Source organism: Rhinolophus hipposideros (assembly GCF_964194185.1).
Source record: "Rhinolophus hipposideros genome assembly, chromosome: 7".
Taxonomy (NCBI): Eukaryota; Metazoa; Chordata; class Mammalia; order Chiroptera; family Rhinolophidae; genus Rhinolophus; species Rhinolophus hipposideros.
This window is the reverse complement of record NC_138053.1, coordinates 67,104,306-67,131,114: the sequence shown is the minus strand read 5'-3', so window position 1 is coordinate 67,131,114 and position 26,809 is coordinate 67,104,306. Positions and strand designations below refer to the sequence as shown.

The following is a 26,809-nucleotide window of genomic DNA, read 5'->3' as shown; positions in this document are numbered from 1 at the left end:
TCTGTAAATCGCACTCATTTCGTGGTGTAAATCTTTTTCTGTGTAAACAGACGTTAGAATGGCTATTGGTGGCTCTCAAACAGGTTCATTAAACTTAAGACTTTAAATTCCCCTGCCAGGAAAGTTAGCCACTTTAGCCAGGTAGTCTTACTCTACCTAAGGACATGATTTTGTTGATTTTGTTTATTAAAAATCACCCTTGCTGCCCCCTCCATACCCATTCACTGTGTGTAGTGGCAAGGCGACAGGCAACACTGATTGTGCTACAGACTTTCCTCAAGGGGTACAGCAGGACTGATCGCTGAAGCACAGATCCATATGCCTTAGCTCATTTCCTCGTGAAATAGACAGCAAATTGTCCCCCAATGTCTATTCTCTTCTCCCCTTTAGGAATAGAACCCCCAGTCTTAGAGCCTTACTAAAGTTCCTATGTCCAGCTCCTTTGTAGTCAGGTAGTCATGTGACTCAAGTACCGGCACTGGGAGCTGAGGGGGGAAGTGATGTGTGCAACTTCCAGGTCACACCCACAAAGGGAACTGCTTGGCCTCCACTTCCTCTTTCCCACAGACTAACTCAGATGTGGGAGAGCTAAGCACCCTCCTTCTGTGGCTCATGAGCAGAAGAACCCAGGCAATGGAAGTACAATCTAGAAGGAGCCTGAGTCCCATGAAGCTAAGGGCTAGATTCCATTTTTATATGTTACTCCGTTGAAGCCACTGCTATTTTGATCTTTATTACAACAGCCAAACTACTACCATAATTAACCTCCACTCCGGTAAAGTCTGCAACGTGTGGAATTTCTTCACTTAAGGTGTGCCTCGCTCTGCCTTGGAGCTTTTCATTTCTTTAGCATGACTGCAGACATCTCAGCGTTCCACACAGTTTACAATAAATACTTAAGCTGGAGTCTTCAAGGAGCAGAATAATACACAGGTAGGGTCAGCACCATTCTTCTGCATGTCGTCATGTATTAAACCTGCTCTTTAACTTGTTGCTAGAACCAGTATTTGCAGAGCCCATAAGCATGACTTCCAGTCTATCGGACAAATATTTAATCTTGATGTTATACATGATAATGACAACCTAAACCCATCATCGGGACTTGCCTACCTTAATGTTCTTTCCCTCCAGGAATGACAGATAGTACTGAGTTCTCTAAACTTTCCTCTTTGGGCCAGTGGTAGGTAAAAGATCGTTTCCCTTCCCCTCCTCCACACGTGAATATGTTATTAGGCTGGTGTAAAAATAATTGGGGTTTTTGCAATTATTTTTAACCTTTTAAACTGCCATTACTTTTGCAACAACCTAATACCTTACGTGGCAAAAGGAGGCTTTGCAGATGAGATGAAGGATCTTGAGATCGAAAGGTTAGCCGGGATTATCCAGGTAAGCCCACTTTAATACAAAAGTCCTTATGAAGAGGGAGATTGGAGGGTCCGATGTGTCAGAGAAGGAGATCTAATGACGGAAAAATAGTTATGATAATGGAAGCAGAAGTTGGAGTGATGTCATTGCTGGAAGGGGACCATGAGCCATGGAATACAGGCAGCCACTAGAAGCCCAAAAGGGCAAGGACTGGCTTCTCCTCTAAGAGCCTCCAGAAAGAAAGAACATGGTCCTGTCAGCATCTTAAGTTTAGCCCAATGACGCCCATTGGAGACATCTGCCATCCAGATCAATAGGAGAATACATTCATGTTGTTTTAAACCACTAAATCTGTGTTAATTCGTTGAAGCAGCAGTAGGAAATAAATACAGTGTCCTTATATGCAGCACTATATATTTTAAGAATGCAAAGCCAAGTTTAGAGAAGAATTTGTTCACACCTAAAGAGGTAAACTGAAATAAGCAGTTTTATTAATATACAATATTATTAATAGCATTACTGATAATATACAATTGTTTTGCCATTCTATTGTAATAGCAGTTCTCACTGTCCCTTCCTAAAAAAAAAAAAAATTAACTGAACTTGCATATGAGCAGTGTGGCAGGTACAAGCACATGTTAACAGCTAGATAAAAGAATAATCACTAACCATTACAGAGTGAATCTTTATCTCAGAATGAATCTGAGGCCATTTTTACAAACTCTGATAGAGTTCTAAAGGATGAATGTTTTCTCTGCCAGTAAAATAACATTTGATCCTTTCTGCCAAGTTGAAAGAAAAATTTAATGAGTTTTTAAAACTCGTATTACTAACTAACTATGCATGATATTTTACTGGTATTCTTTAGTTCAAATCTCAATCATCACTAGATTGAATTTTAGTTCATGCAGGTGTTGGGTACAGAAAGGTAACAATCAGGCCACAGGGTCCACGGGCTTTAAACAGTGCCATCCTGGCGCAGAGAAGATGAACTGACCCAGCTTCATTCATGTAAGGCCTCTTAGCTTCTAGTTTTGATCAACAGGGTTCACAACTTAACAGGAAGGTGGCTAGATGCTCAAATTACCACCCTAACCCTCATCTTGCTTCTAGCCACCACCAGCTGGTTGTCCACCACCATGCTTCTGACTATGGACATTACACTTCCCAACTTAGAGAAGTCTGAGGGCAACTGCAGGTCCCTTTCAGGACACGTATCCTGACGTTCCAAAGGGAAGTCTGTCCTAGTGTGCACTCTAGCCCAGAGTTAATCCACACCTGACCACAGAAAGTTCATTTCAAGATCACATTCTCAAGTATGACCTGTTTCCATTGCCAGGATTTCATAAAATCATAGCCCCACAATTGTAATGTCAACTCTTGGCCTGAACTTACTTCCCCTCCTTCCTACTGACCAGAACCCCATGAATGTTGTTTAATACCCAGAGTAGTCTAGATTCATGCAACAGGACTCCTTTTGTTTCAAAAACTAAATTACTTCTTTGTAATACATCACAATATCACATTCGAGAGAACACAAACTACCTTCTATGCTAGCTACACTGCACAGGAGAGAGTTATCTCCTCAGAGCAGATGTTTGCTAAATACTGTGTGTTTTTTTTTCTGCTTTGCTCTGTTTCAACTTGTCCTAGGATTTGGCAGATGTTATAACTCCATCACTGATAATGTGTACCTTTCTCTACCTGTGCCTTAGTTCCTGCCTAGAAAACTGAGGTCAATTTCTTTTCCCCAGCTTCCCGAGTTAAGATACTCTAAATATAAACATCATTTCCTTTCAATGTCTAGAGAAACCTCTGTCTACTCCAAACATTGGAGGGAACAGTGGATGCAGGCACAGGATATCCTTTGTTATTTGTGAGGAATGCTTTTTATTAAACTTTTTAATGCTTAAAGCTCAGTATGCATTCACCTCTATATAAAACATTTATTTTATGCCTTGGATGTTTTCAGCATGTCTGTTCTATATATTCCATTTTGGTCTTGCTCATTTCAGACTATGGATTCTTAATATGTAACTACAGCTTTTCTTATTTCTTAAGTGTTGCTACTTGGCAATAATGTTGGAAACCCATAGAAATAAAAGTCAAGTCAACCATCTAACACTGTTTCTCATCCCATAAACTATTTTCAAAGTTCACGCATAAATTATTTTCAAAGTTCCTCCTCTACTTTTAGTTTTACTTAGAACTTGGCATTTATTTTCAACAGGTGATAACAAAAATTTTTCAGATTGGTTTATGTTCTTTATTAGCAATTTGTAAGATTTCCCTCCCTCCGCCCCCTCCCCCACACTTTTTCTACTCTGCTCAGGCTGCCATAACAAAGTACCACAGACTGGGTGGCTTAAACAACAGAAATTTATTTCTAGCAGTTCTAGAAGCTGGAAGGCCAAGATCAGGGTGGCAGCTTGGTTGGATTCTGAGAAGAGCTCTTTTCCTGGCTTCGCCTTCTTGATGTGTCCTCATGGCACAGAGAAAGCGATAGAGAGAGCAAACTCCGATGTCTCTTCTAAGGGCTGATCCCATCAAGAGGACTCAACACTTATGACTGTCTCTAAACCTGATTATTTCCCAAAGGCCCTCTCCAAATGCCATCACACTAGAGGTTAGGGCTTCAACACATGGATGGGGTGGGGGGACGGGAAACAATTCAGTCCATAGCACTCCCCTTTTAGAGACCATTTTTATCTGTCTTAGAATTAGTTTGTGGTCAGAGCTTCTTCATTAAATAAGCCAAGATTGAATACCTGCATGGTCCCAGACTAAGTACTAAGTATTCAAGGATGACTAAACACAATTCCTGACATCCACACTCCAGGATTCTCCTAAATCCCCTAATGGTGTTGACGCCCTGAGGCCCCCACACTCAGATCTCCAGTCTGGAGAAGCACAGGTGACTGACAGCCTCCAGCTGACACAGCTTCAGGTCCACTTTGGCGCTCATGCTGTGTCTGTGTTTCTACTGGTCTGCTGCCAGTCAGCGCCTGGGCATGCAGAGGTCCTGGAGTCAGGCCTTTCCGGCCCAATGTTGAACTCCTCAAACAGGCAGCTTTGCTCAGGGAGGGCCCATCAGCCCAGGAGAGAATCTGGCTGCAGATGAATGCCCTGAAAGCTCTTGCCCCAAGCGTCCTTCCAGCTCTCCTTTCACAGGAATTAAACATGGTCTGATGGCTCTCTCTACCTTCTCCTGTTCCCTCTCCCTTCATCCCTCACTGACATTTTTCTAATTTATCTCTTGTATGCCTAATCCCAATTTGGCCTCTGCTTTCCAGAGGATCCCCCCTCCAAAAAAAAAAAAAAAGGAAAAAAACATACTCAAAGTGTAACTTCACATAAAATAACAAAACACATGTCTACATGTCTAGCTCCCAAGTAACCTATTAATCTAACTGGAAACAGATATCACCCAATTTAGTTTTAAGATTGCAAATGATACACACAAAATCCAGCATCTTGAATGAATATGCAAAATACATTAAAAAATATGCATGCAGCTAAAACAAAAAATGATAGAAGGAATAAAGAAAACCTGTTACTTCTTAAATTAAAACTAAGGCAAAACTGAAAACTGTATTCACATTAATGTCACCGAACATACCTGTTGAGCTACGTGCCAAATGTTGTGCAAGGTACTGTGAAAGACACAAAAACACACGTGGGGGTCTCTGCCCTCAAGGCATTTATAACTTGTGGTCATATCACGTATTCAGAATTCTTGCGTCATTCATTCTAAACAATTTCCTTAAACTTTTTGTGTACATATATTCATATTCTTCTGAGCAAAGTGAATGAGAAACAAAAATCACTTTAAGTCTTTTAAAATCCTATCTTAGTAAATAATTTGGTCTTCAAAAGTAAACATCACTATGTCTCCTGCCATGGTCTCGGAATCCCCTCCTCAGGCCTTCATAGGGAAAAAGTCAAGGCACTTTGTCACTGAATTTGAAGATTAGAAAAGTCCTTTAATGGTCATCTACATAGACAACCCCATATTCCAGAATTAAGAAATGGACTCAGGGCATTTCAGTTAACTGACATACACTAGTGGAAAAAAAGAAAAAAATCCCAAAACACTTTAACATATTTTCTTTTGTGCTGTGCAGCATAATATATCATACATACAAAAAAGTGTATCAAGCAAATACGTAGTTTAAAGAATAACTATAAAGCAAACAACATGTGTCCACCATTCAAATTAAGACGTAGAATATTCTTAACATTTTCAAAGCCTTTTCCTTCCCTCCACTCTCCCAGAGCAGTTTCTCAACCTCAGCATTAAGGACATTTTGGGCCAGCTAATTCTTAAGTGCTTAACCAGTGTATTGTTGCATGTTTAGCAATACACCTGGCCTCCACCTACTCACATGGGTAGCATACCAACACCACCCTCAGGTGTGGCAACCAAAAATGTCTCAGACATTGCCATACATCCTCTAAAGGGAAAAATCATCCCGTGGAGAACTACTGCCTTAGAGGTAACCACATCTGAATTTTTGCGTTCCTTTAGAGTTTATCTACCAATGTATGTAACTCTAAAACAATGTATCACTTAAGTTTTACTGTTTTTGAACTTGTAGAAATGAAATCATATTGCATATATTTTCCTGTGACTTGTTTTTTTCATTTAACATTATGTTTGTAAAAATGTATCCATTGTGTATTATATAGCTGTAGGTCATATATATTATTCTTAGCTCATATAACGTAACTGCTGTATGGTATCCTATGAAATTAAAGTTCCACTATTTACTAATCCAATCTCTTTCTGATGGACATTTACATTATTTTTTTCCCTCTTCTTCCGCCTCCCCGCAACCCCGGTTCAAGCCATTGTTCCTCAGTCTAGTTGTGTAGGACACAGCTCCCTGGCCCATGCTGGTATTATGAGCTTCGTGCTCCCCCCCCAGCTGAGGCAGTCGGTTGTCGGTCAGCCGTTCACAGCAGTTCTCGCCAGCTGCCAGCCGCTCACGATGGCTGCTGGCCACTAATGGCAGCACACGGTAGCACATAGCTGCCCACGCTGACCTCCAGCTGCTCACAGCAGTCCAGCTCCAGGGAGAACCGTTGTTCACAATCTTAGCTGTAGAGGGCGCAGCTCACCGGCCCATGTGGGAATCAAACCTGCAACCTCGCGTTAGGAACACGGCGCTCCAACCCCCTGAGCCACCTGAGCCAACGGGCCGGCCCTACATTATTTCTAATATTTTGCTTTTATGAATACTTCTGCTAGGAACAGTCCCTGCATAGGTCTTTTTACAATGTCTCTGAGGTATACACGCAGGAGTGGATTTGCTCGGGTCATAAAATATGCTGGTGTTCAACATTATCATTTTCCAAAGTGGTTGTATACATCTACACTCCCACTGGCAGTAGAGGGCAATCCGTACAGCTCCACATGGGGGCGGATATAGCAATCCCTATGCTCTCCAGTGATCACTTCTTCATTTATATTTTCATGACATTTGGTACTACAAAAATATACATTGCTTACCGTGTAAATGCCAATTCTACAAACAGCAAATGAGATCTGGATACATTCAGACATTCTCTACAAGATTAAAATAAGAATAAGAGATTACAACTAAATGTTTGTCCCATGGAACTGACTACCAACCCCTCTTTGTCTTGCTTCCCTCTTTAAAGAAAATCTGCTGTATTCTGACATCTGCTTTATGAGCAAGTGGCTGAATTTTTTCCTTCTCTCAGTTTTTTTTTTTAGGCCACCTCAAATAAGACAGGGACAATAAAGTACATGACATAGTGCTTCATCATGGGACTATAAAGTAGATACTTCATCCTCCAATTCAATAGCATCATTTAAAGAATGTTGTTTACTGTAATATTTTTATTTTGCTTCTTTTAAATCCTACTCTAATATCCATTTTTAATAATAAATTCTTTGGCTGCTAGCAATAGTATTATATGCATTTTTTGTTCATTTTTTTAATTTCATTATGATCTTACCAGATCATAAATGTCTACTATCCTCATAGAAAAGCAACCTTTGTAAAAAGTTATATACTAAAAGTTTTGAATGGGCTGAATTTAGATAGAAGACTTGGTCTCAGAATATCAATAACAGGACTCAGTTGCAAATTCAGAACTTCTCACTCCCAAATCAAGTTCAGATTTCTAAAACTCATGCCCACTCACAAAACTATGCAAACCAAACATGAATATTAATTTATTTTCTTTTAATTGGAGGAATATTTTTAGCCCATTAAATTGGCATGTAATCAAAATAACCCTAATTTTATACAGTCCATCATTGCTATTATGGTTTATTGCTGTCAAGTAAAAGCTTCTCCATAAAGTTTATAATGACACAAATCTCAGCAATCGTGGCTGTATGCATTGTGCCAAGGGAGCAGAGAACTGGGATCCTCGGTTCCCATGGTAGCCAAAAGGTTCCCAAAGATGTATTCCTTTTGAAGGCCAATAAATCATATCAGACTGATTCTGCAAGAGGTTCTGCCTCTTTAGATATCCATAAGAAACTGAGTTCTGTATGATTAAAAAGAATGGTCCAGAAAATATTGAAAGCCAAAGGCTATTTGCATGGACATTCAAAATAAAAATAACAGCAATTTAAAAATAAAAAAAAATCAAGCTGAAATTTGTTGAGTGAAGTTCTTAAACTCAATGTAAACTTTCAAATATTCCAAACATTCACTGGTGCTATTCAAATGAATAGCTGATGATATAATATTGGAATATCATAACTATTATTAAGGTACCACTATTGTCATATTGGGTTTCTTCATTTTCCATGAAATACACTATTAAAAACCTCCCAGGGCAATGCCACTGCCTCTGAGCTGAAAGACGGAATGCTCATCACCTTGTCCGATAGCCATTCCTCCCTCCTATCTGTGGAAATGACCTCAATTTGTACTTTTGCACAAATTGAATTATTTAATAAGTCTCTCAGTAAGCTGGCAAGGTCATTTTCCCTACATGAAAAATAGCTATCTTATTTTATGTCACCTGGAATAGATAAAAGAGTCTATTTCCCAGCCTTCCTTAAGGCTAGGAACTGGCAGGTGACTAAATTCTCCATAATGAGACATAGAGAAGGATCCGTGATAGGAACTGACTCAGTAAGGACCCACTGTGCTCTTCTGCCTTACCTACTTCTTTTTCCAGCCTATACCTGAGGCTTAAGGTAGCTCCAGCAACTTGGATTACGTTCACGCTGAGAATGACGAGCAAGTGAGGAGGAGCCCAAGGATGAGGGAGCCTGGAGACAAGAATGACAGAAGAGCTGCCATAACACCCTCCCCCAGACTTTGAATATGAAGTAAAAATAAAGCTCTAACTTGTTTAAAAGACAATTGTGTGTCTCTCTCAGCCTACCAATGTTAACTGTTCTAGAGCAGATTCATTTTTTTAAAAGTAGGTATTTCAGAGCCATAAAAGAAAGAGCCCTACCATTTGTTATTAGAGTAACTCCTTTAAAGAGCTTTATCTTTTAAAGGTGGAGACATTATTTACTCTATGGTTACTAAAAAACTTTCTACTCCTCCTTTATCACATTCCCAAAATGTACAAGTACTGTTATCGGGATTGCCAAAATTATTACCCTGAAAACCTTCAACTTATTTTGTGTAATTTTTTTCTTCTGACTAGCCTTATTACTTCATTCTCTCTCTAACCTCTAATCCTTACAAATACTGCCTTATCCCTAAACATCCTACCTCAGAGCAAGCAGCACATCTATCTTCTAAACTCCAAACTCATTCTCACAATAATGTTCTAGTGAGTCGCCCCTTCACTATAATTAGAGGGTGTCAGATATAAAGAGGTATTTAAAAGCAGAACCAGATTTCCTTTGGTCATGGTATAGAAACTGGTAATAAATTTAAAATTAGTTCATATTCTTTCCCTATACAGATTCTAGAGTTGCAAGCACCCATTTCCCATTTTATTCTAATTGTAAACCCATTATTCATGGGACATAACTTGAAATGAAAGATGAATAGTTGATTCTTCCCAATTAAAGAATGAATCTCTACCCAAGATAAACTCTGACCCAGCATTCACAGATCTACATGTAATCTTGCCTAAGAACTAAAGAATATTATTTCAAAAATAATAACCTTCAGAACAATCTCCTTTGCTGCTTCTGATGAAAGCGCAAAACAGAGATACTGTCAAAAGCAAGTCAGATTGGTTAAAATCTGTTAAGATAGGTCTACAGAAAATGTAATCCAGAAGAAAAGGAAAAGAACACTCAATTGGAAATTGATGTGATTACTTACAGTTTATTGTTGTTTTCCCTAAGAAATTTCAAAGGTAAGCATGAAAATAAAGGAGAAAAAAAAATCTTCAACAAGATGGCAGCAAGTAAATGTTATTTACTATACAATCTAAAAAAAATTGATTTCAAGGCATAACAAATTTCAGTTCCATCACAGGGTGAAAACACACACTAATTTTTTCTAAAAGAGCTATTTTTAAAATATTTTAAATATTTGGATATGCTATACAATCCCTCATCCTAATATAAAGCAAGATGATGGTTGTGTTTATTTTCTCCTCTAATTTTGCATGTAATGAAAGTAAACGGTTAATATAGCCAAGCCAACAAGTCAACTCTTTAGAGCACCAAGACCAATGTGTGAGGACCAGAACAACAACAAAGGGGGAGGAAGAGCAGTGAAATGTCGCTTGAGGCCCATGCGTGGATCAGCTGTCTCCAAATACAGCTAAGATCTAGTATTTTCTCTTGACGGCATCCCAAAATAAATGGGCTGGAGGCAAAGACGCAGGATTTGGGGAATTGTGGAGCGAGAAGACCTGTTCTAGTCTATTCCAAAGTGCATGGCCACTCCAAAGTGCCAAGTGAGTGAGTGGAACCCTCTCTGATAAGGTCATGCATGTTATTATTCTTTAGTCACTCCTCCAGACCAACAAAAACGAAGCCCTGGGAAGCCACCTACTTCAGAACTGGCATCGCCTGTTAGTGTTGTAACTGAAAACATTAACGGAGAATTACTTGACAATTCCCTTAGTACCTCAAAAGGTTACTTTCCCCAAAAGGGGAAAGTTCTTTTTGTTTTTAAACTCATAAACTTAAAATGAAGTTTTGTTTACAAATGTAGAGGATTTTGCTCAACACCTATTGTACAGCTTCTTCAGACTAGAAGAAAGGATGGTGATGATCAAATTGGAAAATAACATTTGCATCTAAAGCAAACAAAGTTGGTCTCTTAACATTTTCAATTGTTACAGTGCTGCCTTCATCCCAAGAGCATTTATATTTCCCAAGCAATTTACAACTGTCCATAGATGAAATATGTAAGAGTTCAACCAGTAATTAAAAAAGGAATCACTGCCCTCACCTGTTAAAAAAATAATAATCTTCAGCACATGATCTCTTTGTGAAATTCATTCACAGATTTGAAAAGGCCATCTAGCAGAAATAACCTCAGAGATTTAAAAAGTCATCTAGCAAAAATAACCAAACAAGCATAAATCATCATATCGAAATTTATAGATTTCACCGTAGCAAAATTTTAGCCAATCCTCTGCAAAATGGCACTAAAAGTCACATGTAATATACAAACAAAAGGAGATTTTGGCTTAGGCTGCAGGCCAGAACAGTTTTCTTTCTGAAAATTCTGATTAAAGAGCATGGGGAGAGGAGAAGAAATCCCTTTCTAATTTACCAGATTAAATAAGTAGTGCCACTTCTCATGAAGGTTGTATTCCTTCAACTTTTTATCAGGCACTGCGGATAAAAAAATACAACCCAGGAAAAGAAAAAAAAAACATGCTGAGCATCATCAAATGCGACAGGCATTGCTAGGTAAATATTAGGTATACAAAGATAAAGAAGATTAAATCCTGGCATCAACAGTCTTCTAGCTCAGGAGAGGACAGTAACTTAACAGACCTGTGACAGACAATAGCAATATAAACGTGTTCAGCATAATAAGAGGTGTGCAGAGAGGGTTTTAGGGAGACAGTAGGCGCACTGAACCCAGGAAAATTTTTCTAGAGAAGAAATCTCCTGAATAGAGTCATACAAGATTAGGAGTTAGCTGGGTAAAACGGGGTACAGAAGAAAAGGTGATTCCTGATGAAAGTGACAACAGGAATAAAATCTGCAAGAAACATCACAGAATATGCAAGCATTTGAGGGTTACTGCTCTATGCCTTAATCACCCTCCTCTTTTCAAATCACTTCTCAATCTCATATCAGTGACTCATGCTTGTTGACTGTCTATACACTACCTAAAATTCATTCCTATCAATATACAAAACATTTTCATTTCAAGATTTATCCCTGACTCCTTACAAAGTTCTATTTTTCAGGGACGAAGCATGTCGGTCACATCACAAAAGCCTGTTCTCACTCGAAACCCTGGCAGATGAAAAGGCCCACAAGCAAGATGGCCGCAGCTAATTAAACTTGCAGGCCATCCATCCTTAAGCTGCCCAACAACCACAGTGTGGTCCAGCAGGAACAGCTAGTGACACCAACCATATTCTTGCTCTCGAAAATTTGAGTGGAAAAATACCGAGACGACAAAGCAGTTAGCAGTGGGTAATGAAGCGAGAGGATACGAAAAGTAAAGCTATTAAGTAACCTCACAACCACGAAGAATCGTAGCTACCAAAATTTACGAGGAAGTCAAAAATATGAAGAAAGAAACTGTGAAAAAGAAAAGCTATATACAAAGCAGAGGAAAAGAATAATCCTGCTAGTAATCTCAATAGAAGTTGACCCAGAGAGATACAGGCATGTGAAGAATGGCTGAACATAGTTGCAGAGAATTCTATTTCTCGGTGAAAAAATTATATTCTGTAGCTTCCTTTGCAGGTAGGCATGGCAATGTGACCAAGTGCTGGTAAATGGGATGTACTCAGAAGCCTTAACAGTCTCCAGGAGGGGCATACACTCGTCTGCCCTTTCTCCATCCTGCTGCCTGCAACGCAGAAGTGCCGCCAGGCACTCCGGCAGCAATTTCAAACCATGAGTTTCAAGTCCACACACAGTAGGCAGAAGTGTCTTGGCGTCCTAATTACTTCTGGACTTCCTTGCCTGAGAAAAAAATAAACATCTATTTGTGAAAAACACTATTTTCCAAATAATCCCAATTAATGCAATGGTTGAGGGTGTCATCTGAACTAAAGGGATAGTCCCTTACCACAGTTAAATGGAAGTGTGATGTGTCCTACTTGACTGTAATATTATTATTATCCCTAATTTAGAGATGGGGAAACAGCAGCTAGTATGGGACAGAACCAGGATTTGAACCCAAATCATTGAACGGCAGAGCCCACACTCTTAATCATTAAGAATAAGTGAATGCGAATGAAGTCAAACAAACTGAGTAGAGCAGTTTTTTTTTTTTTAAGTAGTTTATGGTTCAACAAATATTCTGAACAACAAAAGCCAATGAAAACACCCATACTGAATGCAATATCACTTACCTACCACGAATGACACTTTGGCAGGTCCCTGAGATCCTCCAGCCTACCTAGGCACGAAAGACTTTCCCAGCACAAGTATTCCACTCTGAAAAGCTAGGAAAGGGTACATGGGCACTGGAAACTGAATACAGGCACCAGCCCTGCATGTGTGGCAGAAGCTTGCCAAATTCTGATTTGTAAGGAGTGCAACAGATTTTTAAGAACACAGAAGCTTCTGGGAGGCCTGCAGTATATGTTTTAAGGTGGTAAGAGGTCTTTCTTGTTAACTTTAAGTGAAAAAATGTTCCACACACCATGATGATTGGAAGTCCCGTCCTTAGCATCACAACTCCCCACGCTACTGATGGTCTGGGATGTTTCATCACCCCAGTTTGATAAGGGTGGGATGGAGTGGCAATTTTCTGAAAGGCTGAAGGGTTTTAGATGGCCAAATTGAAGGCACCATTGTAACTGGCATTAATCCTCTTCATTAAATAAACAGACATGTATTTGTACTGAGCACCTACTCTGTGCCAGGTAGTGTCCTCTGTGCTGGAGACCGAGCAGTACACAAAGCCCGTATACTCCAGTGGAGGGGGGAGGGCAGGCAAAAGCAACAAATAAATCAAGTTAGACGATGATCAGTGCTATGAAGAAAAACAGAATAAAGGAGGCAAGTATGCGGGGGAGAGTGAACTTGGGGTATTACTACTTTTGAGAGCAGCTGTGATACTTCTAACAATATTATGGACAATAAGAATGCCAGAAAAGTTTTCAACAATTTTGCTTCGAAAATCCCTGGTGTAGACAAACAGTATTCTACCATGAAAAGTCACAGCATCAGACACTCGATTCAATAGTCTACAGACATCTATTAAGAAGCAGTTCAGGGAGCCATCAAGAGCACATATCTGGGGGTCACACTTCCTAAAATCAAATCCCGGCCATACAACTTACTATGTGTGGGACGTTGGGCACATTACTTACCCTCACTGAATCTTAGTAATTTGTCATTTATAAAATGAGGATACCAGTTGTACCTACTTCAGAAGGTACTAGGAGGATTATGAGGTATAAAAGGAAAAACAGTAAGCTCCAAATTTGTGTTTGCTTATTTTTTTACTGAGTGTCTAATATGTCCCAGGCACACAAACTCATCTAAGCAGCTGCACTAAGGGGCTCCAGACACCGGAAAGCCGCAGGAGAAGCTCTGTGCCATCAGCTTCCACAGACCCCTGGATTCAGGGTTTCATACTCCTGGTGTCTCTTCCTGCTGTCTCCACGTTCCGGGACAGTACCTTCTCATTGCAAACACTGAAAACTAGGATGGTCACTCTGAGATTTCCCAAAGGGAGAAACATACCAAAGCCAGAGGACTTAGCTTCCAGTACTCTGTCTCCACAGACTAGGCACCAGAGGCAAAAAAAACCCATTCATCTTAGCCAGACCCCATTTATTGTCCAGCCAGGCAATTTATGTTTTCACTGAAGAAGATTCAGTCTACATTATGCAAAATTTTATTATTCAATTATCACATCTAAGTCTTCAATATGATTGATATTTTATATTATTCTATATGATAAGCATCCAGTTGGTAATGCATTACCCACAAGACAGGTAGGAGCATCATTATTTGGAATCATAAGGAGAATTATATTTTTTAATTATCCAAAATATAAACTTATCCTCCATTCCCTCTTTCCTATTCCCTTTTGGATAAAACTAAACGAATACAAATTTTCAGCACTGGCTCTCTGCTAAAACTTTATAAACTGTCATTTAAAGATTCTGTATGTGAACTTAGCATTTAAGCCTCTACCTTGAGCATGATGTTTATATTGTCAAACCTATATTGGAAGTCCTCAAAATTTGCAAATGGTCAAGCCTTTTACTAAATCAATACCTCCATATTAACTTATAAAAATTACTGTACAGCCCAGAAAAAAACACTGGTGATAGGAGAATGTGGTCCAACCATTTCAAGGCTCAAAAACTTCCTGTTGGTTTAGAAATTAGACAACGTACACTTTCCCGCTTGTTTTTCTGACTGTGGAAAGGGAAGAAAGGGAAGTATGAGCTTTGAGTTTAAACAGACCCGAGTTCATATAATTCAGGGTGAGACCTTGGAAAACATACTCGGCCACCCTGAACTTTAATAACTAGTCCTCAGACGTAAGAAAAGAGAAATAATATTAATAACTAAACTTATTGGATCCAATTAATCAAGCATCAGCTGCTCAGCAAAGAGGAGACATTCTCCCAAGTTCACTGGACCCTTGGCCAAGCTGCCGAAACCTACTGCCGGGATGTGACTACTCTCCCCCGTAGGCCCCCAGGTTCTTCTTTTGTCCCAATATAATCCAGTCTCCATGCAGCAGCCTGAGCAAGATCTCAATGTACAAGTCAGGTCCTATTGCCTCCTGCTTAAAACTATTTGAGGGTAATCTTGAATGAAACACAACTCCCTACCACAACCCCCTGGCTCTGCAGAGTTTTGTCTGGCTCTTCTCTGGGACCTGGTTTCAGGATCAATTTTTTTTGGACCATTCTTCAGCATCTAATTCCCTCAAACTCAAGACTCATATGAACAGCCGTACCATTTTCTTACACTTGTTTAAGACAAAGGACCCCAATCAAGGGACCTTACTTGCGGTTTTCTATAAAGTCCCAGGACTACCTGTGCTCAAGTCAGACTGTGGGATCTACTTTTGTTCCCCAGGGATTCTGTCTACTTCCCTTTTCTTTTTCAAGGGACACTACTTCTCGTAGGCCTTATAGATTTTCTCCTTATCCCTGTCGCTGAAGCCTGGCTGCCAAGTGGCACAAGCCTCCTCCTTTCCTTGCTGGTCACCTTCTGCAAACGTGTGCACACTGGCCCTTCTTACTGCATGGCTTTTACTGCCACTTACGAAAGGGAAATGACAGAGATGGGACAGGTGATGTAAAAGTCTAATAAGGAAAGTCTGCGTAGCCCTTGCCCTTGTTTCTGACTGGATAAGCAAGCCTCTTAAATGCTCACTCTCTCCAAACTCCTCTCGTCACTCTCAGGCAAGAAGAGGGAATCACAACCCACAAATAGAGTGGGCTATGGCCCCACACAAGCCCACTCCTTTCAGGGGAGTAATTGGCATTTCTCAGGGCAGAGTTCCTAGCCAAGTGTTCCTTTAAGATGTTGAATAGTTTCCAGTGAGGCAAATGAAACTATACCTGTTGAAATTACATAGAGCCACACACGATACAATCTAAAATGATGGTGGTGATTATCTTAAAATGACACTTATTAAGAGACTACTAAGGACTGGGTGTTTTTGCACTCTCATCTCACTCAGTCCTCACAGAGCAATAGGGATATTTCTAGGCCTGTCAGATGAAAAACTGAGGCTTACTAGCACGTGGACGGAAAGTGACAGAACTTAAGATTTCCACCTAGGTCTGATTCTATACCTAGGGTTTTCAAACGTTGGATCCCAGATAGGGTTCCAAAGAAGCAGTTGGATATTTCAAAAATGTTCTTTAAAAGAAAATTAAATTTTATTCTTTTAGAGACTCAAATGAAAAGCATATATTCAAAGATGGTGAGTGTACATGAAATGTTAGCACACTGGAGACAATGCACACACACCCTTGTGCTGCCAGAGTAACTCTGAGGGGGAAGCATGATGGGAAGTACAAGCCTCAGAATAAAACCTGTATTCTGCATTCTGACTGAAGATGAATTTAAGATTTTTTTGAATTTAAGATGAATTTAAGAATCTATAACATCTGCAACTATGATTCTATTGAAATCCTATTTTTTCTTAGTGTCACACAAAAAAAGAACAAAATGTACAACCAATGAAATGAAGTGATGATCCTTCAGTTCTCATCCATCTAAATAGATCTAAATTAAATTCATCTAAATCTAAATTCAGTTTTGTGCTTATCAAAACAGTTTCATTGCCCTCACTGGTAATAATATATAATAATAACAGATAACACATTAATATAAGTAAATATTGTAAGTATAAATCTGCGTAAAATTGGTTAGAAAAAAGGAATTGCATTCCTTAAATGAAAACAAAAACAGCTGAAATTCTCCCCTACACCATGATGATTTTTAAGTAACTCATAGTAAATTGAAGATTGCCGCATATGTTAGGACCAATTGATAAGGGAAAAGTTGAAAGGAACCTTGTATCTACTTCACTTTCTCACTCAATTCATGAACCTCTTCTATAATGTCCCTACCAGATGGGGAGCAGCTTCTGCTTTGTCATTTCCTATTCAAAGCAGATGAAAGACAGTTCTTCCTCACCCTGAACCAGTATCTGCCTTGCTATAATTTTGACCCTCTCATTGGAGTCAGCGTTCTGAAGATTCACAGGATACTATTTATATCCTTCAAATAACTGAAGCCATGGATCATATTGGCTCCTCTTTAAAGGTATCCTGCAAGTACAGAAACCAAAATTCTGAGGCCAATGAAACATATCATGAAATACTGCCTCTCCAAGGAGGTAAATCTTATTCTACTAGCCCAATGGTGGGCAAACTACAATCCCTGGATCAACTCTGGCCCACTGCCTGTTTTTATAAATAAAGCTTTATTGGAACACAGCTACATCCATCTTTTTACATATTATCTATGGCTGCTTTCATGCTACAGTGGCAGAGTTGAATAGTTGAGACAGAGCCTGTATGGCCTTTAAAGCCTAAAATATTTACTAGCTGTCCCTTTACAGAAAAAGTTTGTCCACCCTATTCTAGCCCATCATCTGAAATTTTCTCACAAGTAAAGACCTGTATTATATTCAAAGCTACAGGATATACATAGTTCAGTGGATAAAGAGCTATCTCTTTATCTATGATGCCCAAGTACCTATCAAACACTAAGCTCTCAATAAGTATTTGTTGAGTGAAGAAGTTAGATAGGAAGAAAGGAGAGAAGTTACTATGTTTCATTTTAAGCAAATAAATACTGATTTAAATGTTGCTTAGTAAAACAAAAGTCCTTGTTAATTCTGAATACTCAGGAAAATGCTCTCCATACCCATTTTTAGAAAAATAGTCATTTGTTGTTTCATATATATTCAACAAATATTCATTTGTTGTTGTTTTAATAACACCCACTGCAATACTACGAAGCAATTGTGATAACTGATCTTTGCCTCAGAGATGAACTCTTAAGCACTCTGGATATGTGAAATACAACTGCTTAAAACCACATGAAAAAAAATCAAACCATCAATGAGCTTCCTGATTCTTCATCTTCTTGATTCCTCTTGATTCTTCTAAATCTTCCTGATTCTGCATCTCCTCCATTTCTTCATAATCATGCAGTTTTATGTCGGTTTATTCAAGACAACTTTTTCATGAAGAATTAAAATATGCATCACTTCTTACATCGCTCTTTATAATTTCAACTTTTTTTTAGCAACTTGTTTCATTACATTTGTGTTCTCTTATGTAACAAAGAATCTGATTTAAAGAGTTTTGCAACTGAAAATCAGCAACTGAAGGTCTGTTCTCAACATGGAATCAAAAGAGACATTTTTAGTAAGTCTGTTTTACGAAAATATTCAAAGGGAATATTAAGCTCACATAATTAATTAACTATAAGCACTTGGAAGATAAGAAATGGAAAATATTCACCTATGGGTAGGCAAAGATGACTGACAGTTAGGCATTCACCTTAAAGACATATTTGAGAGAAAACTAAAACAGGAATATATTTCCTACACACTCAGGCTGCAGAAAAATTACAGCCTTGAGTCCATAGAAATGATGGAACAGCTCCCCTTAGGATCAAGAAGTAACCCTGCCTACAACACACACTCAGGTAGGCAAGGGCCCTGAAAAGTCAGGAAATGCAAAGGAAACCAAGGATAGGTATCAAATAATCCTGTCTAAATGTCCCAGTGTTTAAAATATGCATCTGGAAAACCCAACAAATCATGGGGGAAAGTACGTTGGTAAGCGAAATATTACTGGTGAATAATGCAGCTGGACAGTATTTCCATATAAAATAAACAGAGAGAAAGAGAAATTCAATAATCACAAGAGGTTTTCTACATCCAGCAAACTGACTTAAAAAAAAAGAAGCGGCCACACATTCAGGAAATATTCAACATGACAAAGAACAGCAACATTACCCAATAAATCAGCCCTGTGCTCTGTCCTCTACAATATGCTGCCTGGCAGGAAACATTCCTAAAGGAAGAAGGGATAAAAGGACTGGCCAATCAATCACATGATAGAGGAGAAAGGGCTCAAAAACAGAAACTTGACTTTCAAGCTGGTTCCAACAAAAGAGAAGCTGAGTTCCAAACAATCATAATTCTGGAGCAGGACCTCAGAAAATTTGCCTACTGTCATTTGGCCAAACTTCTGTAACAGCTATAAGCAGAATTGGCCTGGGGACAGATGTGGGCCACCGTATGCCACGCCAGGACCTTTCACCCCTGTAAATCAGAAATAGCTACCACTTAAAACACCAACAAGCAGCTACAATATCTTTAACCCAGTTCCTCTGTGCTCTGTTTATTAGATGAAGGCGGAAGATTTTTGAAAGGCTGGTATTGGAAAAATGAATAGAATCAGAGTGGAATCTTTTTGGTGACCACAGTATCATAAGTCCTTGTTTTACATACAAAACCCCAATTTAATATCAAACACTTCTCTAATGTTTATGGCAACAGGCTCTCTTTTAAATGCTGCACATATTTTAACTCAATTCTGTGAGGTAGGTTCCACTGTTGTGGCCAATTTGCATATGAGGAAACTGAGGCACAGAGGGCTAGAATGCCATGCAGGCAGTCTGGCTCCCAGGTCTGTGCTCTTAACCATTACTCTGTGGAACCACTAACTTAGCACTTATCTTCTGTACCGGTGCCAGGCTCTGGAGATACAAAGAGACGCACAAGCTAGCCCTGCACTGTGACACTCGGTGCTTTGTCCTCCGACAGCGACAGGAAGAAAGGCTTAAGGCGAGGCCACGGCCAGCCCACTAGTTAGTTACCTCTGAGCCAATGCACAGTGGATACCGTGGCAAGGTCAGCAGGGGCTGGGTTTCAGCGGCACTTGCACCCTCAGCTGCGCACCAATACGCATTTAACTGTCTAAGGCAGCCTCAGAAGCAGCCCTGAAAGGAGCCTCGGTTTAGTTTGAGTAGTGAAAAACTGGAAAAAGAGAAGGCTTAATTAAGAGTAGGAAGGAAAAGGTGAATTCCCCGACCAAAAATGATTTCTTCAATACTGTGCTCTGTGATCATTTTTACTAGATAGAAGTGAGCATCAGCCAGGCCTTTTCAGCTTTACTAACAATGCATCCAGATTACTATGCAATTGTTCCATGCATAATCCATGGCTAACCCCCACCCAGAGAACAGCTAGAGCAAATTCTTCTGGGAAAACATCGACCTGATTCCTCCATCTTTCGTATTACTGTTATCCCAACGCCACACCGCTCTGTGCACACTCACTCCAACAAGCCAGCCTTGCGCTACGCCCCTCCTTCCCCAGCCCTCTGCCACTGGTGGTGCTAGTAGTGGTGATGGTGATTGTGGCACAGGTGGGGATGGTGGTGTAATTAACATGCACTAACTGGTACACTGTTGGTTAAGAGGGAGCACTTTGAAGCCAGACTTCTTGGTTCGAATCCTAGCTCTGCCACTTAACTAGATATTTCCTTAAACAAGTTACTTAACCTTTCCATGTCTTAGTTTTAACATCTGAAAAATGCAGATGATACTAGTACATCACCCTTAGAAGGGGCCTCCCAATATAAACACTGTGAAGGGTTTTTGTTTTGTTTTTGCATTTTGGATTCTTTTGTGTGCGCTATGATGCCCAGCAAAAGGAACTGGCAGAGAAATGGTGTCAGGCACTGTTTTAGAGGACATGTATTATTTCAGTTAATCCTCACAACAAACCCAAGGTAGTTACTCTCATTATCCCCACTTTATAGAACAGGAAAGTGAAGCACTGAGAAGTAACTTTCCAAAGCTACAGTTGGAGTGGTGGAGCCAAGCAGTTCAACCCCAAGCCTGCAGCACTCAACCAAGAAACAAATTCCTCCACACCCACAAACCGTTGTTAAAGGCCCCCCTGCAATCCCTCCATCATCCTGGAAGCTCTAAAGACCACTTCTCCTCCCCTGCTCCTTTCAAGACTCAGGATAAGCTCTAGAATCTGGTGCTCTCTACCTCACCGTGACAACGAAATTGGCCGACCTTCCCTCACTGAGGACTCCTGCATCTGGCTCAGACTTGCACTCTCCCCTAAGTCCTGCCCTGATCTGGGTGACCTCACCATCCACATGGATGTTCCATCCAATACCTTGGCTGTACTTCTCTTGAGCCTCTTAACCTCCCATCTTTTCCACAGCCAACCACAGTCACACTGGAGCCCTTCCTCGGAGAACGGCTGTACCTCTGTCATCTTAAATTCATACACCTTACTGTCTGCCCACATTGAACGTTCTCTCCCTCCAGTTTTCTGAACAGTTAATCCAATGATAACCTATCACTCAGGCTCATCAAGACCACCACTCCCTTGTATCCTCTACTTTTTATTTGCCTTTAGGACTCGCCAGTGTCCTAAATTCTTCTACCCCCTTTATCCATCCACCCATTCACTCACCTCGGAAAACTCATAACCTTTATCAGTCTAACTGCCCACATTCTTGACACCTACACCCAAACAGCTACAAAGTCTGGAATTAAAACCAAAAGTGACATAGCCACCTAGATTTGCGGCTGTTCAGTCATGGTCTCCAATTTCAACAGTGCATAGCAACCAACGCGTCTGGTCCCCGGGCCTCCCTCCGTCTCGCTCTTCACCATAGCTTCTTCAGTCCCACGCAGCACAAACCCCTACCCCACCATATTCCACTCACACTCAGCAAAATGACCTCACATTCTACTTCAGCATTTAACCACCTCACGTTCAGTCCCTTTAAAAAGGAAAGCTGCCCCTCAACCACCCCAGCCCTGCAGGTCGAGCCCTAACCTCCTTCTCCTTCAGGGTGAAATGTCCTGACAGACTTAACTGCAGCAACGTCATTTCCATTCGTCCCTCTGAGTGCACTCTGCTCAAGGTCACCACGGACATGACCGAGTGGTCACTTTCAATCTTCCATGATCTCTGGGCAACGTTTAACACAACTGGCCATTTCTTCCTCAAGTCTCCCTTTTCTGCCTATTTGACGTGACACTCTCCAAGCTTTCACCCAACTTTTCAGTTCTCTCAGGCCCCTTTTTAGGTTCCTTTCCTTTTGTTGATCCCACAAAAAACTGCATGCCTACTATGTGCCCGCATTGATCGAAGCATTGGGCTTCCTGGGCATCTTCCCTTCCCACGCTGAATAGTCCTCCCTGGGTGAGCTCACGGCCATGACTTCAGCTATCATCTAACTGGATAAGAATGTGAGGTCAGACATTAGCCAGACCTGGTTTTAAACTGGTTACATCATGTTGTGTGCATGACACTTAATTTCTCTTAGCCTTGGTTTCCTAATCTCTAAAATGATAACAGTAATGGATAACACATAAAAAAAATACTCAGCATGGTGCCTCCCACACGACATTAATAATACAACACATTACATACGCGTATATGGTAAGTAACAATAAATGGTACGTGCTGTTTCAAGAGTCATCTCTGAGCGCCCATCTACCTATACGAAATCTCAACCTGGATTTTATAGCACAAACTCAGTAACACCAAAATAAAACTCATTTTCCCTCCCAACGTGCTATTCTTTCAAGCGGTACCTACCACAGAATATGATCTCATTAGCCACCTCAATGCTGGTGGTGGTTTTAAAGCATGCCCATAAATTCTTTGACTTCCTCCCCCGAAGAGGTGTGGTACAACTCCTGCCCTTGATCCTGAGCAATCCTTTATGACTGCCTTGATGAACAGAATGCAGAAGTGGTGCTGCATGATTGCTGAGGCTAGGTTAGAAAAGCCCAGCAGCTTCTGCCTGCTCCTCTTGGTACATTCTCTCTGTGAGCCTTCAGCCCTGATGTAAGAAGTACAGCTACTCGGAGGCCATCAGGTAGAAAGACCACTTGAAGAAAGATGTCCCAGGTATACACACTTCACCAGCCCCCCGCTGTTTGAGTATTCCCAACCTAGATGCCAGAAAAGAGTATGAAAAAGTCTCAAAATGACTCCAGCCACCATCTGATTGTCACTTCATGAAGGATCCTGAGCAAAACAGCCCAGCTAAGCCATATTCACCTCCAAGGTTAGGAGTAAAAAATATTGTTCTTATGTTAAGCCACTGTTTTAAGATGATTTGTTACTCAGGAATAAATAACCAGAACACTGCTCAAACCAAAAACCTGAACATTATTAGCCCTAAAATCTCCTATGTTCTCGTCTTCTACATCCAATTATAAAATTCTGGCAAGTCTTAAATATTGCTTAAATCCATCTACTTTTCTGCATCCCTTCCACTCCTACCTGGTTGCGAAAACCACCATTTCATTCCTGAACCAGCGCAGCATCTTCCTACCTGGTCTTCCTCCAGTCTGGCCTCCTTTTCCAATCCTTCACCACAGTGCAGCCAGGGCCGACCATGTCACTCCAGGCAAACTCTGAAGGTTCCCATCATGTAACCATAGCTGAGCTCTGCAGCTTCACGTGTAGCCAGCTCCTAACCCTGCTCCAGCCACACTGAGCCCTTGGAATTCCTTGAAGTCCTGGGGTTTACTCACACCCAACTCTCTGCACAAGCTGTTCGTTCCGCTGGCCCTGCCTGTCACTGGGCCAACTCAACTTCAGTGTCGCAGATTAAAAATGATCCTCTGGGAAGCTCTCCTTGGCCTCAAGTCTAGGTTAAGCTCCCCTTTCATAACTACCTTACTAACCTTTATTTCTCTCTAAATAGAATATGCCACTCCAAAATGTAATTGCTTATTTTTCATCTCCACAGGAGCATACATTCCTTGAGGGAAGGCAATGTCTTATTCACTTGTATATTCCTACTGACCAAGACAGCACCAGAACATAAAAGGATTATAAAAAATTAGAGTTGTGTGAGTGAATGAATGATAAATGAAGGCAACTTTATGATCACTTAAATTATAGAATTGGAAAGAAAGATAGCTATTCTAGAAAGGAAGATGACAGAAAAATTTTGAAAGAAACAATTGAAATTATCTAATTAATCCCATCTTTTTTATAGATGAAGAAACTAAGTCAATGACATTGACTGGTTTGCCCAAGCTGCCACACTTAATTGGTGGCAAAGCCAGTAACACACTCAAGTCAATTGACTCCATGGTACTTCAGCGTGTCAGAATTTTCAAATGAATCATACAACTGAATAATGTAAGAATTTTGGAATATGGTCAAATAATTTCTCCAAATTAAAAAAAATATATATATATACATATATATATATATATATGTATATATATATATATATTAATAACCTGCCTTATAATCCTCTTGCATTATATTGTTCTAAAGCCTGGACATCTGGAAGTAACCCTAGCCAACTTTAAATTTCTTTTGAGTACCATCCATCAGAATTGTTAAATAAAAGCACTGACAACATAAAAAGCATTGGTGAGAATATGAAATAACCAGAACTCTCTTACATACTGGTACAAGTCTAATGGGTACAACCACTTTGGAATAATGTTTGGCAGTATCTAGTGAGCCCAAACATACACATATCCTATGAACATGAAATTCCACTCCACCAAAGAAATGAGTTGCTTTTTTTCCCCCACCAAAAACATATACAAAAATGTTTGTAGCAGCTGTATTCCATAAATCTCCAAACTGGAAAACAGTCTAAATGCCTATCAACAATAGAATGGGTAGATTAGTAGTGGTGTATTCATACAATATACATTGCAACAGAAAAGCACAAACTATTGCTTCATGCAACAATGTGGATGAATTACATGGACATGTTGAATGAATGAAGCAACACACAAAATATAGATTTGTAATTCCATTCATATGAAGTTCAAAATCAGGCAAAACGAATCTATATCAGTACTGTCTGCAAAGGGACACAAGAGACTCTTCTGGAGTACCAGAAATGTTTTCCATCTTCATCCGAGGGTGGTGACAAGATACAGGTACATATAAATTCATCAACTGAACCTTTAAGACTTTTGCACATTACTGTATATAAACTGTATCTCAATTTTTAAAAAGACAATTTATCTCGGTGAATAAAAATTTAACTTAAATAAAAAGTGATGGGTGCACATGAGCTTTATATCATAACACTTTATGTTCATGTAGTGTGTAAGGTATATACATTATTTCATTCAACCCTCAGAAAAAACCTGTTACAGGTTTTTTGTAAGTCAGATTCACAGATCACTTATTAGTCAACATTGCCACCTTAAGAAAATCTCTGAATCAGATCAGGAAGCAAGGAGGAAATAAAAATTAAAGTAATAGTAAAAATTAACTTTAACATTCTTCTTAGGACTAAAAATCCCAATATGGGTAAACTGCAGAACAGACCAAAACACATGTTTTGTCCAAGGCCTGTGACATTTCAATGACCAGCTCTTAAAACGTACAAAAAAGAATGTGTTCCTACACAATGTTTAGTTACATTATTTCACAAATATTGTCACTGTCATTTGGGGAGAGGAAAAAAATCCCTGAAGTGACACTGACAAGAGGGGGTTAAAATTTAAGGACATACACAGAGAGAGAAAGCAGGTGCAAAAAAGAGAGACTCACTTTCTCTACACTAACCCTCTTCGGTTGATGCCATTATATTGAGCCATACGGACTCTCACACAAATCACTACAGAAATTATCATGTGATTTTATTGTTTTAAAAAGCACTTCACAGTTTATTGATTATGTTTTTATTAGTGCTAACCAGCACAGAGGCTCTAATACTATCTGAATTTTGCAAATGAGAAAACTATGGTTCAGGATGATTTGTCTTAGACCAGACCCCTAGTATTTGGGGTTTTAGAAATAAGTACATTTTAAATACACACATACATTCATTCACACATACATACAAACTTGAAGGCTGATACAGGATTATCATCTGTTTATTCTGTCACGTAATGACATTTTGAGAGAGAGAGAGAGAGAGAGAGAGAGAGAGAGAGAGAGAGAGAGAGAGAAACTATCATTCACTACCATTTCAGAATAGACTATATTCTAATAGTCACAAAAGTTGGAAAGATAATCTCAAATGTTTTAAGTTTAAATTAACTTTACAATTCCTTTGCATCACTCTCCTGATTTTTCCATTTTTCCAGGGACTGACATTTGGGAAACATATTATACATTAAGTGGAATACCTGGGAATCAAAGTTCTTTTTCTTCTCTATGGCAATAATAAAAATACAAATAGATTAAGATTACGAACAAGTCACCAACCCTTCTAACAACTGGGGCAGTTGTGATTACTCAGTTCTTCCTGAACCCCCATTTCCTCAACCATAAAACAGGAATAATTATAATAGCTTCTACACCTCTCACAGGGTTGTTGAAAGAACAAAACATGGTAAATTCATATTAAGCACTTCCTAGCACAATAGACTAAATTCACAATAAATATTAATTATCATTATCACCAACTTCAGTATTACATAACTTTGACATTAATAGTGGCTGATTCTATCCAGGAACTGTTCTAAGTGCATTACAAAGATTAACTTATTTAATCAATATCAAGAGCTTTAAAATGCTCTTGGTAGGTACTTTTTGACCCTACAAATCTACTTCTAGAACTTGATCATAAAGCAAAAATACTCCAAAGGATTAAAACACTGAATGTAATAGTCTCCCTTTTAGAGATTCACCATGTACATATGCATATTAAAGGCTGTATAATAAAGAAACTTGTTTAACTTTGTTTGACTCAGTTTCCAAATTTACTTGGCACTGGAACCCCTTTTCGTAGTAAGACTCCTTAAAGTAGCATAAAACTACTGCTCCTTATAATACACTATCCTAAAATATCCAAAAGTGTCTATGTGAAATGTTCACCGCAGTGTTATTTATAACAGCCCAAA

At 39.6% G+C, this 26,809-nt stretch overlaps 1 protein-coding gene across 4 annotated transcripts in view; it reads right to left on the bottom strand.

Moving 5' to 3' along the window:
* The window catches only part of ARL15 (ARF like GTPase 15), a 386,140-nt gene that overhangs the window by 350,582 nt on the left and 8,749 nt on the right, over nt 1–26,809 (bottom strand). For 2 of the 4 annotated variants that reach the window (XM_081053528.1, XM_081053530.1), the window contains exons 2-3: nt 9,648–9,665; nt 6,878–6,934 (exon numbers count right to left, since the gene is read on the bottom strand). The exons of 1 other annotated variant lie outside the window; for it this stretch is intronic. In XM_081053528.1, the coding sequence (XP_080909654.1) occupies nt 6,878–6,931 (54 nt within the window). In that variant the 5' untranslated portion in view covers nt 6,932–6,934; nt 9,648–9,665. The remainder of the gene's footprint in view (nt 1–6,877; nt 6,935–9,647; nt 9,666–26,809) is intronic. One more of the 4 variants, XM_081053527.1, reaches the window with a different exon arrangement.